This window comes from Juglans regia, chromosome 14, assembly GCF_001411555.2.
Source record: "Juglans regia cultivar Chandler chromosome 14, Walnut 2.0, whole genome shotgun sequence".
NCBI lineage: Eukaryota > Viridiplantae > Streptophyta > Magnoliopsida > Fagales > Juglandaceae > Juglans > Juglans regia.
In genome coordinates, this window is record NC_049914.1 from 23,122,904 (window position 1) to 23,138,332 (window position 15,429).

At 32.2% G+C, this 15,429-nt stretch overlaps 2 protein-coding genes across 3 annotated transcripts; both read left to right on the top strand.

Moving 5' to 3' along the window:
* The first annotated feature begins 4,592 nt into the window (after window positions 1-4,592).
* LOC109000568 (histone H2B.2-like) lies at window positions 4,593-5,860 on the top strand. 2 transcript variants are annotated; one of them, XM_035685065.1, is made up of 2 exons: window positions 4,593-5,045; window positions 5,091-5,860. In XM_035685065.1, exons 1-2 carry the CDS (start codon window positions 4,734-4,736, stop codon window positions 5,628-5,630), a joined length of 852 nt encoding a protein of 283 aa, XP_035540958.1. In that variant the 5' UTR covers window positions 4,593-4,733; the 3' UTR covers window positions 5,631-5,860. The 2 variants fall into 2 exon arrangements, with proteins under 2 accessions (XP_035540958.1, XP_035540957.1); XM_035685064.1 differs by having other exon boundaries at window positions 4,593-5,860.
* Window positions 5,861-8,504: 2,644 nt separating this feature from the next.
* On the top strand, window positions 8,505-9,509 carry LOC109000636 (RING-H2 finger protein ATL57-like). The gene has a single exon (XM_018977590.2). The coding sequence runs from the start codon at window positions 8,800-8,802 to the stop codon at window positions 9,397-9,399; it is 600 nt and encodes a 199-aa protein (XP_018833135.2). The 5' UTR covers window positions 8,505-8,799; the 3' UTR covers window positions 9,400-9,509.
* Window positions 9,510-15,429: the final 5,920 nt, after the last annotated feature.

Sequence of the window (15,429 nt, forward strand, 5' to 3'; positions counted from 1 at the left end):
TGGACATCGATCACTCATTGAGCTATATTTGACGAGATTGATAACTTGTTTTCATTAATTAATCATAATTTGAACTTAAGACTTAAAATTAATGAATCATTTTCCAGATATACTAGCTTTGGGTTTTATGATAATTTTTTGACACAAATAATATCATATATACAAAATATGTACGTTTTTGTCAAATACTTTTGTAACAATAACTCAACATGAGTTAGTCATAAATCAATCATTAAAATTTTAAACCTTTCTATATATGAATTTGATATCATAAGTTCTTATTAAATTTCTGGTGTCATAAATTAATTTTCTTCACCAAGCTTTCGAAACATCAACCTTTTATTTTTATTTATATATATAGAAAAATTATATTTTCAGGCCAATATGTAGAACAGTACATCTATTAAAATATCAATATGACATAATTTGATTTGAAAATAAGTTGTAAAATGCTTACAAATCAAATCTTACCACTTAAGTGATGTAGATAATGTATTCTACACACTGACTTGATAAAAAAATAACTCATATATATATGGGAAAATACTCTAGCCAGAAGGAGATTATACAAAATCATATCACAAACTGATTCGTTAATGTAGTTCATCAAATTGTAAAGTTACTCTTATTATAAAATAGATCTAACGAATCAAATAAAGTCATGTCAATTTGTAGAATTAATTTTGTATAATTCTTTTGTGGATGTAGCACTCCTCACATATATATATATATATATATGTATGAACTTTGTTACTCATTATCCTTATACACCACACACCACACTTGTTTTTATTTATTTTTATTTTTATTTTTTAATTTCTTTTGATTTTATTCTTTCTAAACTAATTGATTTATTCTACTTATCATTCATATACCATACATTTGGTATGAGAAAACAAAATTAAAAAAAAAAATTATATGTGATGTGAAGATGGTGAGTAGAATTTATATATATATATATATATATATATATATATATATATGTAATCCGAGTCTCTGTATTATAAATTGCGTCCTGTAGGCTGTAGATTCGTGAAGTGAAGGCAAAGTTAAAAAACACGTGAAGTGAAAAAGAAAAAGGAAACTGCGGAAGAGTATCCCCAATATATGCCTCGACTGTACTAATGGCGCGTACGTACATAATTTCCCGCGTCTTGTTTCACCGAGCATCTTCATGCATGTGTGAATTCCTTTTTGATTTATCGTAATCGTTCAAATTACTTTTTTACGTTTCAGAAGAAGCAGCTTTTTGGTTTCCAAGGAACTCATGAAGGAAGGTGAGAAATTAATAAAAGATACTATTCTGTATATGAAAAAGCTCATGTCTATCTCTCTGTCGATGATCTCTCCGTCAAGTTTTCTTCAATTATTTTTGCGGTGTCCAAAACGGTATCCAATGCTGCTACGTCCGTTTCATACATACAGACAAGCAAGAAACAGAGAGTGCTGAAATGACAGATGAAGAAGAGAGAGGACAGGGACCATTGTATTTATTTATCCATGCATGGGATGCTCTGGAGTTTTATGTATCTATATATCTATATATAAACAACCTGGCGACAGCTACCACTATTTTTGAAGTCACCTAATTATAGTCATGATCCGATAAGGCCAAACAACATGAGCTTGCGTATATGTTTCCTATGATCACAAACATAGTAAGACCTACTCTTTTATTTTTAGGTTTCTTGGACTTTATCGTTCAAAACAATCCACTTTTCTTATATTTTAATCGAGAAAGAAGGACCCCCACTTCATATGTGTGTGTGTGTGTGTGTGTGTGTGATATAGCAGCTTGGTTGGGCTTGATCTATCAAACTCCCACGTCGAGCCAATTCAGTTTCTGTAGCTTTTTTAGACTTTGTTTGTAAATGAAAAATCATTTAATTTTCACACGGATAGGTAGTACTACTGCATATCACTTGTTAGAATGACTGCTTAATTCATTTGACATGATGGTATCTTCCAAACGAAGGAAAGACTGAAAAGTAGAAGCTGATATTCTTGGAACGGATCCTATAAAAAAGGAAGAATACAAGTGAAGAAAGTACTGCAAACAACATTGTAAAGAATTTTAAGAAGATACAACCATATCTACACACACACACACACATATATATATTATATAATATATTATACATAAATACATACATATATATAGATGTTCATTTAATATATCTGCTAGGAGATCAGTTCGAGATATATACCAATTATCTCTCTCTCTATCTATCTGTCTCTCTCTTATCTGATCTCTCAATCCCTGGCTCCGTGTTCATGCTTAATTCACTTCCAATATCATGTCTAAGGACCATGTATCCGAGCAAATTGATCATCTACCGAAACTTGATCAAGAACTTGAAGGTCCACAACAACAAGATAATGATGAAGAAATCAGTTGTCGAACACCAACTTCCCGGGATCACCAAATTCCGACCATAAAGAGCTGCCCACCCACTCCGCGAAAACAGCCACGAGCATTTCTGCAAAAGAGGAAATGGACAGAGACGTTGCACTTCTTTGAAACCACAAGGCGTGAAGAGTTGGAGTCCTTCTTTCGATCAAGTTTTGGATTTCCCAGGGTTGCGTCCCTGCATGCTGCTGCTAAAAGGAGATGTACCAGTGTATGAAATAATTATATATTATGCTTATAATTATTATAATATTCTGTATTATTTAGTTGATCATGTTAATTTGGATGATGTTGATCTTCTATAATATGATCGTCATGTGTATATATGTTCAATCGATCTGATCGAGATTAAGAGCTATACATAAGTACTAGCTAGCTAAAATAACTGCGATGATCAACAGCCAGATCATGATCATGTATATATGGTACTACTGCATGCTTGATCTTGTAGTTCTTTGCTGCAATATTCTATTTTTCTAAGAATTTAATTTATTTATTTCATTTTCATGAATAAACCACGTGCCAACTTTAATTCATTGCTTTCCCAATCTAGTAGTACTGCTACAGTTTGGAGAGGAAAAATCCTGGCCGGGAAGTTATAATATATAGAAGCTGGAACATGATATCATGTGTTGCATAGGATCGAATCAAAACCATGCATATATAGTAGCTTTAATTTGCCGATATATATGCATGATTGATTTGCACAGCTAGCAGGATCGATATATATATATATATATATATACACACATACATATATATAAATATAAATATATAAGATTTCCAATCTAGCAATGATGGAACCACGTTAGGACGAGAGTCCGGATGCTATGGCCCAGTCCCTAGTGTTAGTTTGAATTAGAGATCATCTCAATTCATCTCATTATTATTTATTATTATTTATAAATTTTAACTTATAAATTTTACTATTATTTACAAAATATCTCAAGTCATTGATAATCTAATGATATCACAAGTTACGCGCGGCATCAGATCGTTTTTTACTTATTTTCAGTGATTTCTAGCTCTACTGTGCAAATTAGTGTGCGGAACCTTGGGGTATATTGGGGTATTGGCGGACATAAACACAAGTGAAGTGGTCATGAGAGAAATGTGGCTGGAGTAGTACTTGGGAATTGGGAAAATGGGAGCTATCGCCCTCTAAATTAACTTCCTTTTCCCTGTAAGATGCGACATTATTAATGTTGGCATGGGAAAAATCTTCCTTGTCGTTATAATAAAAACGTGACTAATTATTTATAATGATAATGATTATTTATGATAAAAATATATTTATTTTAATAAAAATTAATTATCTTTATAAAAAATAATTTATCATAAATAAATAAATTTTTTTTTTTAAGTCCGTGCGCCTTAATTAATTTCTAAGCAACTTCCTTTTCTATATACGTTAGCATGCTGTACGTTAATTAGTACTACTTCATGAGTAGTACTGTTGATGTGCTAGCCAGCTGCATGTATGGTGTCCGGTTTGGTAGTACTGTTTATCGAGGCAGGTACTCGTGTCTTTAACACAAGGATTTTTGCCCAATTTTTTATTACAGAAATGCGGTTGCTTTTTTCAACCAGTGAATGTATTTTTTTCCAATAAACCAGATTAAGCAGAAAATAAAAAAAAACCATAATTAAGACGCACTAGAAGCATGTTTTTTTTTTTAATTAAATAAACATGCTTAGGTGAAATAAAGCAATAATTAAATAAATCAGATTTGCGCACTTTACTAATACGATTGGTTGTTTCTTTTTTTAATATAAAATAATTATTTTAACCAATAATTTCGATAGAATGTATAAAAATATATAAAAGTGACTGTATGTAGCATAATTTTAATTTAAAATTTTAATTTACTACCCAACCATAATTTTGTTGGGCCGAACAATTTGAGCAATTCAACTTTTAAATACCTCCAGCCCAGAAGCCCAGTAATGTAAAAGAATCGGGTGGGCCGATTTCTGGTGCTTTCTCGAGGGGCTGGGTAGGTGGAACAGAGAACATCCAATTATGTTTCGTTCCTTTCTTTTGTTTTTTATTGTCTCGAGAGCTGCAGAATCTTTTGAATGCAGACTCCAGAAACCTCTGGATTTCCATTTACTTCTACCACCATTCGCACAGCGTTGTAAAACAATGTGATCGACGCCTGTCCTCCACGTGACCGTCTACTATAACCCTCCAAAACACTTTTTATATCCACTAATGCACAGGCAATTACAGTATATTGTTAGCCATAATGATCTTACCCACCTCTGCTGAGAGAGAAGCTGGAGATCGGTTTAGGAAGAAGGATAACTGTGGGAAAGAATAATGGCTCCAAAGCGTTCACCGAAGGTGATGGGCACTGTGATGAAGACCAGATCAAAAGTTGTGCGAGAAATTGTGCAGGTCACTGTTGTTGAAAGAGCTCAGAAGCCAACGATTGGAGAAATAGATGAGGAAAAGGAAGACACGTTTATTCCTTCAGGCAGAAAGCCATTGAGAACCATTGCTGTCGAAGACAAGTCAGAACAAAGAAACCATGAGTCAGCTCAAATTCCAGTACTAGTGGAGGACAAATCATCGGAACAAGAAAACCAGTCATTTCCTGTTCAAGTTGAGGGAAAATCGAAAGAAGAAAACCAGCCAGTTCAACCTCCGGTAGAGAAAAAATCAGAAGAAGAAAACCAGCCAGTTCAACCTCCGGTGGAGGAAAAACAAGAAGAAGAAAACCAGGACAAATCACCAGAGGAGAACCAAGCAGAAGTTGAAGTTCCAGAGGAAGAGAAAGAGAAACAGCCCACCAATATGACTTCCGGAAAGCAAGAAGGGCCATCAAAAATAGAGGGAAAAAAGAAAACCAAGAGCACCCAAGAAGGGGAAGGGAAGACTAGGAGGAGGAAGAGGAGGAGAAAAGAGGGCGGGGGAGAAGAGTACAGGAGGTATGTGTATAGGGTGTTGAAGCAGGTGCACCCAGAGTTGAGGGTATCGTCAAAGGCAATGACAGTTTTGAACAATATGATGAAGGACATGTTCGAGAGGCTGACGGAGGAGGCAGCGGTGCTGTCCAAGTACACAAGCCGAAAGACGCTATCTTCAAGGGAGATTCAAGGGGCAGTGCGGCTGGTATTGCCCGGAGAGCTTGGAAGGCATGCCATTGCTGAGGGGTCTAAGGCTGTGACTTCCTTTATGTCCTACATTGCTCGAGAGTCCAAGAGATCATCGTAGCCTTCTCTTATGCGCCGTGCTTTGTGTTATCTAGTGTATATTTTGGTACTGTTTTAGTGCTAGCTTGTACGTAAGCTTTCTCTGTTTGCATTGCTTGCTTTCTTTTATTTTCCCATGGCAAGGTTGGACGTGATCTTGGTGGCCATTTCTCTTCTTTTTTTATGTTGTAATATTGTGTTCAAGAAAGGGTAATGATATCGTCTCAACCGGACTACTCCTTTTACTACTTATACTATATTAAAATTTTTTTTTTTCATTTTCTTTTAAATATTTTTTTAACATCTTTAATTATTAAAAAAAATAAAAAATATATAATTTTACTAATAATTAATTTCTTAACCATTAAATAAAATAACAAATTAAAAAAATAAATATAAAAGAGTAATAAATGAATAGTAAAAATTAGATTATATGTTTTATTCATTTTTTTAAAATGATTACGCGACGGTTATATAATTTACGATTGTAAATATCTTTTTAATTTTTTAATATTATTCCAATGTACTTAGCACAGAAGAAAGGGAAAAACAAAAGGTTTTATTACCATGAATTTAATTTGTATGTTGGAACCCAATTGTGAATCTGATGCATTGCAGAGAATTCGGCATATATTCCTGCCTGGATAAAGGAAAAGTTGGCAGAGAATTCTTATTCAAATGAAGGATAGCTGGGCTTTAAGGCAAACTTCGGTTGGAGGGGGATTTGATTCGTGTTAATCATGAGAAAATCATTACAAATAAGGCAAGAATTTATGCCTTTTGTGGGAATGCAAAAGGTATATTTGAATTGAATTATGTTAGGTAAAAAATTTTAAATATACATGTTTTATATAATTTTTTTTTTGTTTAAAAAGTGGGTCTTATTAATAAAAAGTCATTTCTTTTACATTTTTTTTAGGTAGAGTTTACTTTTTTATAAAAATTTATATGATACTTGTCTATTTTAAATTTGTACAAATCATCTCTTTTTCATTAATTCATTGATTCATTAATTTGTGGTTTGAAAACAATAGAACATTGAACTTATATATTATTGAGGCCTTCGTTTCAAAAGCCTAATTTTTCAAAATATGCTTCAAAATATCTTTTTTTTTTTTTTTTTGAGAACTTGGTTAAATTTACATTCCAAACGAAAAGTTTGATAAGATTCTTAAGAAATATATTATGATTTCACCATTTGGTTTATTACTTACTAAGATTAAATTTATATATATTTTGTAAAAAAAAAAAAGATTATTTATATTTTTTAAAATATCTCTATGTTTTGCTCTTCCAAAATATTTTAAAATTAAATCAAAAAACGCGATTAGAATGAAAACAATTTTAAAGGGTAATTATTTAAATAATTAAGGCTCTGTTTAGATAGTGAAAGTGTTTTATCTCATCTCATTTTATCTCATATTATAACTTTTTTAAATTTTTACATAAAATATAAAAAAAAAATTCAAAGTAATAATAATATGAAAAAATAATATTCTAATAATATTTTATTCAACTTTTAACTTTTATCTAAAATCATTTCATCCCATCTCACTATCCAAATCGCACCTAAATATTCTCTATCTAAGGATACAATTTTTTATGATTAAATTTTTTAATAGGGTTTTTAATTGGAAAAATTCAAATTGTACTTAAGAAAAACTTATAAAAAAAATTTAATTATTCACGTGTCAGATATGTTGAAGATTATGAAATTTAAAATTCAAGTTTTAAATTTTAAAAAAAAAAAAAACTGATAAAATGAGTATGATATAGCACTACTCAATAGAGGGTGCAACAGTAAATATTGTTTTTAAAATTTTATAATATATATTTTAGAAATTTATAAAATTCCATGCAATGCGTGCAATTACATGCACTACCTTCTGGAATAATTTTGCTCTGCTACTTAGCAAATTATGGCGATCGAAGGCAGAGTATGACCATAATGGCGGGGCTCCGCCCTAATGATTAGGATGTTATGCTAACAAATAATGTTATTTTTATTCTAATTATTATCACCTATAATCATATTTCTTAAAGACGACGTGGTGCGTACATTCTAGATGATTTTGTATGTTAATTACTTAATTAAATGATAGTTAATTTGAAAATTAAATGGTAGTAACGTCTTATATATGTGCTCAAATAATTTACCAGTATTTCTCATACGCACACAATGATTTTGATTAAGCATATATGAGATAAAATTTGATAAGAAAAAATAACAGTAAAATTCATTACTTACAAAAAAAAAATTAATATATAGCCACACAAGTATATATTTATAAAGCTCCTAAAGAAAATTACTTATAATGTTTCAATACTTGAATGGCTTTGTTGAAAAATTAAATAAATTACAATGAATCTAATTAAGATCACAATTAATTCGCAAACAAAGTATGACAACAATAAAAAAAGGGTTGTAATTATTATGTATTTTTCTTAAAAAATAAGGGAATAATTGCATCAAAGAAAATTTCCACGTATATAATTGTTGGAATTAATTCTATATAGTTCAAGAGAAATGGTATTATATACAAGTATGATATTATAATTGTTGGAATTAATTCGCGGAAATTCTTTTTAAAAAAGTAGGCTCCATTACAAAAGGTATGGGAACTCTTTTTCTTTTTTTTTTTAATAAAATAATTGCTAAAAACTTATTCAAACAAGGTTGATTGTTGATGCTTTATTCTTATTTAGATTCATAAAGTGTTTCATCTTATCTTATCTCATAATTATAAATTTTTTAAATTTTCATATAAAATATAATAAACAATTCAAAATTTTTAAATATAAAAATAATAATAATATTAAAAAATAATATTCTATCAATATTTTTTTTAATTTTATATTTCATTAAAATCATTTCATATATCTCTAAATTCAAATCCTTAATACTTCTCCAAAAAGACAAAAAGGACGTGTAAACAACGTAACCCTTACAATTAAAATCCAGATTCACTTAACTGGATAAGCCCCCACCTCTTTTCCTCTCACCTTTTCCAAAAACCCAACATAGGTAATTCCAAAACCCCATACACAACCTTTCATTTTAAAACCCTGTTCACGTACAGTCTCATGATCTCTCCCAGCTCTGATCATCTGCATACAATAAACCGTTCCGAAAACAGTAGTACTCGACTTTCTCGATCGTGAAGTATATTACTTTATTAATTAGAAGAGAAATGAAACCCCACATCCGCAAACTACTCAGCTTGTCGCTCACTTCAGTCGAACCCAATACTGCAACGACTCCATCACCTCCGCCCGGGCCACCCTGGCCGTTGGTGGAGGCTCCTAGCAGCGGACCGTACAAGTCCTCTATTGTTCTCGCAGTGCTCGCCGTCCTTACCATTTCAGTTTTCTTCCTCGGCTTCTTGTCGATCTGCATTCAACGCTTCTCCGACAATCCTGCCGCCGAGTTTTCCCGTCGCCGAGGTCGACGGAGCCCGTATAGAACGTCGTCTTTTCCGACGTCGGAACTTCGAAGTTGGTCATACCGGCGCTCGGGATTGGACCCGGCGAAGCTTCAGGCTCTGCCGGTGTACCCTCACGGCGGAATTAATGAGAAGTACTACGAGACCATGGACTGCGCGATTTGCCTCGGCGAATTCCAGGGGGAGGAGACCGTCAAGGTGATACCGTTTTGTAAGCACGTGTTTCATCCCCACTGCATTGACACGTGGCTGTATTCGCACGTGACGTGCCCGGTCTGCCGTGCCACCCGTCTATTTGATGAGGAGAACGGTGGAAGATCTACGGTAGGAAGCATGACACGTGTATAGAGGTTGGGGCGGTGGCTTAATCACATAGGTTTTTCTTTGAGGAGGAATAACATAAATGAGGCGCTGCTCGAATGGTAGAGAGAGGGAATTACAAATTAACACACGTGTATATTTATAGTAAAATTGATAATTATCTTTTTAACATTTTTGTACGTGTAGATTGTAAAAGAAATTACATGCTTTTTTATTAGCAAATTGACACGCTCATAGCCTCATAGATTAACTTGTAGTAGAATATATTATATAGACATATATAGACATATATTAGGTTTTTCAATGGTATTATTATATGAACACAAGACAAATATATAGCAAGAAATCATTCTATAACATCTATTCCCTTACGTTAGGATGTCACGTATTTTTATAAAAATAAACAAGTAAGAGACTTGCATGATATAATAAAATAAATAATTATTTCAAAAAATAAATTACTTAATAAAACATGTTTCCATTAATATTAAATAAAAAACTTTGATAACTAAATAAATTGTCTGTCAAAAAGATAATTTATTTCAAGAAACTTGGAACTAAATCAACTGCTCCATCTAATTCTAACCCGAATGCTCATACTCATAATCATCCTCACCTGAGTGGTTAAAAATATGAAATAAAACTAAAATAAGTCGAAAACTCAATAAGAAACTCATAATAACGTAAATATAATATACATAAGATTTTTCATAAAATTTCTCATGCTTAGAACTTAAAAACGTGACTATTCATATTCATGCTGATGTTATGCATGATTTTTCTTGACTTATCTAAATTATCTTACTGATATGATTTATCTGATTGGCCAACACACTTAAACTATATGTGCAAGATTGTGCACCAATCCCAAATCCCGCAGCCGCAAAGGAAGTCGCTGAGCAGTATTCTAGCATACTACGGTGGACTATGCTTGAGTCTGTGGCTTACACATCCACTCATGAATCACATTGATACCATACATCTGAATGATCATCTTATTAACTGATTTGATCTTGTCTTACACTTGAACATAAAAAAAAGTTAATTCGTGTCTTATACAACTTGAGATGCATGACATATATAATACGTATATAATTATAATTGCTGAATTAAACTTGATGTGGAAATAATATGATCATGAATTATTATGAATGACATGTTTGCATAAATCATGACATACGTGGTACATAAAAAGTGGCTATCAATGAACGGACTTTAATAATAAGCTATCTAAACTAACTAACATGTGTTAATCCTAATTTATAATCAAGTTACTTATCTCGTTGCGTTGTTTCTTGAATCTTACTCTATAACTCGTTACCAATACAAAGTGCTAAAAATTATGAACTTTTCGAGAAAAAAATATTTGTCGTGACATTCTATTCAATAATTAAACAAATAATATGAATAATGATTTAATAATTATTCTATGATATACTAATATCATATAATTATTCCTTAACATATCTTTAGTTTCAAATTATAACTTATTAAAGTAATTAAGCTTTATAAAATCTGTTAAAATAAGTTGCAAAAATCTAATTAATTCATAATATAGTTTTAAATTTTCTTATGATTAATATACTTATTCAATATTACAAGCAATCTAATAAATATTAATATATTTTGTATATTCTTAAGATATTTCTTTATTTTTTAATTATAAATATAACAGAATAATTTTATCAAATATGACAAAATAAACAACATAAATTCATTTCGATAATTAAATTTACTCATATTAAAATTCAAGTCTTGGTTAAAGTATTGTTATAATCTAAATTTTTTTTAATACTAATAACGTATTATAATTTAGTAGGAAATCGTGTTTTATTTAAATCTATTAAACAATAGCAAAAACCCTTTTTCTAAAATAGACTTAATCCGATTTAAAATGTTAAAAAATAGAATTAAGTTCTTATTATTTACTACTAAAATCTAGTTGTAAAAATTAATGCTTAATAACAAAATTTTAGATCTTTTAAATACTGTCTATATAAAATTATAAGTTCCTGACTAAACGTGACTCACGTAAAACAACTCAAATAAAGCCAAGCTCAATATAAAATAAACGAGAAAAAAGGCCGGAAAGAATATTGACTTATAAATATAAACTTGGGGTAGTAATGTTATTATACTTAAATAATTTCTTCAAGAAGCTTTAGAAATGCTACCCGACAAAGGATTTTAAGGGCATTTGTGTAAAAATGTATGAATAAATCTTCTTATCAGCCACTGTGCCAAACCCCACACCCCACACCCTACGTGTGAACTGGGTTCATCTCCCTTGTGGCTCATCTCCTCATGCTTCATCTTTGTATTTCCCTTCTCTGTATTTCCCCGTGCTTCATCTCCCCCTCCCTTGAGGAGAGAAAGGACTTGGTGAGAGAGAACTTGGTGAGAGAGAGAACTTGAGGAAAGAGGGGGTGGGGGTTAGGTGAGAAAGAACTTGAGAAGAGAGAGCTAGATGAGAGAGAGAGCTTGAGGAGAGGGAGGTCGAAGAGAGAGAGAGAGAGAGAGAGGTAGAAAGAGTGAAAGAGTTTGAAGAGAGAGACTGAAATTAGAGTGATGGGTCTGACATAAAAGAAAAAAGAAGCTACGTCATGTGTGGGTGTAAGGTGAATAGTAACTGATATATAGCATATCTCAAAATGTATAATATGTGGGTGCACTTCTGGAAGGCTAAACAAACTTTATTCATAATAGTAGAATTCCAATTCAAAGGAAGGTCATGCGATAAAGGTCTTAGACTCACCATGAGAGCAACTCACAACGATGGATTTGGGTGGCCGAACCAAGATCTACAGCAGTGAGTGCGACGGAAGAGCACTGAACGAGAAGCTAAGGAGCAGAGGGAGAGAGGGAGTGTGGGGCAGCCGTGTGCTTACCGGAGCGGCACTGGGTTAACAGAAGTCGTTCAGCGGCAATTTCCGTAGCTATCCCAATGATTTCCTACAAGGTGGTTGGTAGGTATCTCTGGTTCACGTGCATGGGCTCTCCTCAATATTGCCGAGTTTAAAACAATTCTCCAAAAAATGACCTTAAATCTTACAATGACTACAATATGAAAGGTCTTTTTTTAAGGGAGAGTTAGGTTTAGGAGAAAATTTTGAAGCAGGGTAAGGCTTTTTAATGGCCAATGCCATGGATTCAAAAGAAGGAACAATGGAGGTCATTTGATGGTGCCGTTCTTGTTGCTAGACAAGGGAGAAAACCTTTTGTAACAAGGGGTAAAGGATCCAGCAACATAATCTAATCACAAAAATCGGAGTAAAAATCATGTGGACCCATCAGAAACTGGAGTACACAGTCTCACTGGTATCAGTCCAATAAGATTTTTACAGTGCCACAATTGCAAACAGGTATAGGATCGTATATAAAAAAGTTCATCCCTGAGCGTCTTCAACTTACCATAATAAACACTCACTGAATCATGTTCCTATAGAACACCAGCCAATGCCTTCTTGAGTTGAAAAATCCTTAGACCATTCTGTTGAGAGAAGCGGTCTTGAAGGTCCATCCATATCTCCCTGGCATCATCCACAAAAACGACGCTCGATTTAATAGAAGGGATAACGGAGTTATGATTCTAGGAGACAATCATGTCATTACAATGCTCCCATAGTTCAAGTAAGGGATCCATTGGATCGGTCGGCTTCAAAAGCAAACCAATGATGAAACCCAGCTTATTTCTCGCACGAAGGGCACGACGCATAGCACGAGACCAAGTTGCCTAGTTTTCTATAGTAAGAAGATAATAAACAAGAGTAATGGCAAGGTTATCGCCATGATCTAAGCGAAAAGAATTTGTTGGGTCACTGAGATTCAAGTAACTGCACAAGGTGTTTGTGTTAATGTCTGTATGGGAATTGGGGAAATTGGGTGGGGTATCCGTGTTTGGGTTCTCCATGAAAAATGGCTCTCAAAAGCTATGATACCATGTAAGAAAACAAGAAAAAGGAAAAACAGTGTTGCGGGAACAAAGAGAGCAGAGTCGAGAAGGAAATCTTCGTATTCCTCTTGAATGAAAAAATTTTACAAGATACCAAAAGCTGATATATACAGAAAAGGAGGCTAACTAACTAATAGAATTCCCCTATGTCCTATTGCTAGCTGGAGAATATAAAAGAATGCAATAAATGAAAGAATATCATAACCAAACAACAACCACTATCTACAACGACTTGTAGCTGTAATATGAGAAACTAATGAAGCCTTTGTAGAAAGACTTGTAACTTGACTTGTATCTTCTAACACAGAAAAGAGAAGAGACTTCTTTGGGACCGGAGCACCTATACATTCTTCTTGAACTCCTTCCTACTTTCTTCCTTAATTTTCTCAAATGATCATGACGGTAACAAGGTGCAAGCAAGTAGAGGATGGACAATGGACATGAAAGCAGCTTGTAGTTGTACAAACTTCATGCATATTGAATTTCATCTCTACAAGACTAGTAAACATAAGTCTTAATCTCAAACCACGTAAATTTGTGTATTATCTCTTATTTAATTATGGATTTATTTCACCATTTTTTTATATGGAGGAGCACCACAATCACCATCATTTTCATCGCAAAATCGTGGGTCAGGTAGCTATATATATATAATATATAAAAGTAATGTTATACATTACACTTTTATCTCACTATAGAAAATATGATATATTACTATTAGATTATAAGAATATATCACGTCTTATATATGCAGTGAGATGGTAGTTAGTGTGGTGAATAGAATTTGAGTCAGCCCCTTCAACTTGACCGATAGGCAAAATATGTATTTTTATTTTTTTCTCATTTTCCTTTCCACATTTTTTTAATATATTTTTTATTTTTAAAAAATAAAAAAATACACTAATATAGTTAAAATCACTTCCTTAATCAGTAAGTAAAAAAAGAAAATTTGACCAGCAGTCAACTAGGGCAGTCAAACTAGGTGGGCAAAGAAGCTTTTCATGTGTGTGTGTCTATATATATAAGAAAAATTATTTTGCCTCCCAAAGTGTACCGCTTGCCAAATTTTTTTTTACTTAGTGATTAAAGAAGTGATTTTAAGTGTATTCGGATTTTTTTTTATTTTTTTAAAATATTTAAATATATTGAAAAAGTGAAAAAAAATAAAAAAAAAACCAAAAAACTAAAAGAGGTAAGTTTGAGCGGATTACTCTGGACGGTAGAGTGGCCCGACTCTCTCTCTCTCTCTCTCTCTATATATATATATATATATATATTACTCTAATTAAATTGCGTCACCGCCTTACATATATAATTGTTCACCGAAAATGGGTCCCGAATAAGGATCTCAAATAGTGTATTTTATTTTTTTATTTTTCTTACTTTTTTCATGTATTTTTTTAATCATTATAAATATTTTTTTAAAAATAAAAAATTTACAATATCATTAAAAAATACTTCTTTAATTACTAAATAATAATAAATAAATAAATCATTCGAAATACAAATTCAGAATCTATTTTCGAAACCCAAAGTATTACTCTATAATTATTCTTCGCGAGTCTCGTGAGTTGGGTTTTCTTTTCTTCTCTCGAAGAAAGCTACTCTTTTTCTGTTTTCTTTGTAATTACCAATTCTGACACTTTATATCCGAAGTTTTATAAGGTTTAAAACAACGTCGATCATATTTATCCCATTAAAACAGGCTGTTGAGAATAACCCAAATAAGAGATACAATTAATTTAAGCCTAAAAAAGTAGGAAAGGTTTCAAATTATAGGGATGTTAATTATTAATTAATATCGATAACTTAAACTCACCACATGACATATAGTAATTGTTAAATAGTTTTAAAAATATGGAGGTGTAGGTAGGGGTACTCTAATCGGTCCGGTTCGGTCCGACTTTGGACATATTTTAGAATCGAACTGATATATACCGATTTTGAAATTTGAAGAATTGATACCGCATTAGTTACACTCCTAAATCGGTAGTTCCGATTTTATTGATTTCAATCCGGTTCAATCCAATTTTTCCAGTATATTATAGTATATAATAATATATAATATATTGTAGTATACTATAATATATATTATAATTATATTA

What these genes read in the sequence shown, in the direction of transcription:
- LOC109000568 (XM_035685064.1), top strand. Translation starts at nt 4,734, where the DNA reads ATGGCTCCAAAGCGTTCACCGAAGGTGATGGGCACTGTGATGAAGACC.
- LOC109000636 (XM_018977590.2), top strand. Translation starts at nt 8,800, where the DNA reads ATGAAACCCCACATCCGCAAACTACTCAGCTTGTCGCTCACTTCAGTC.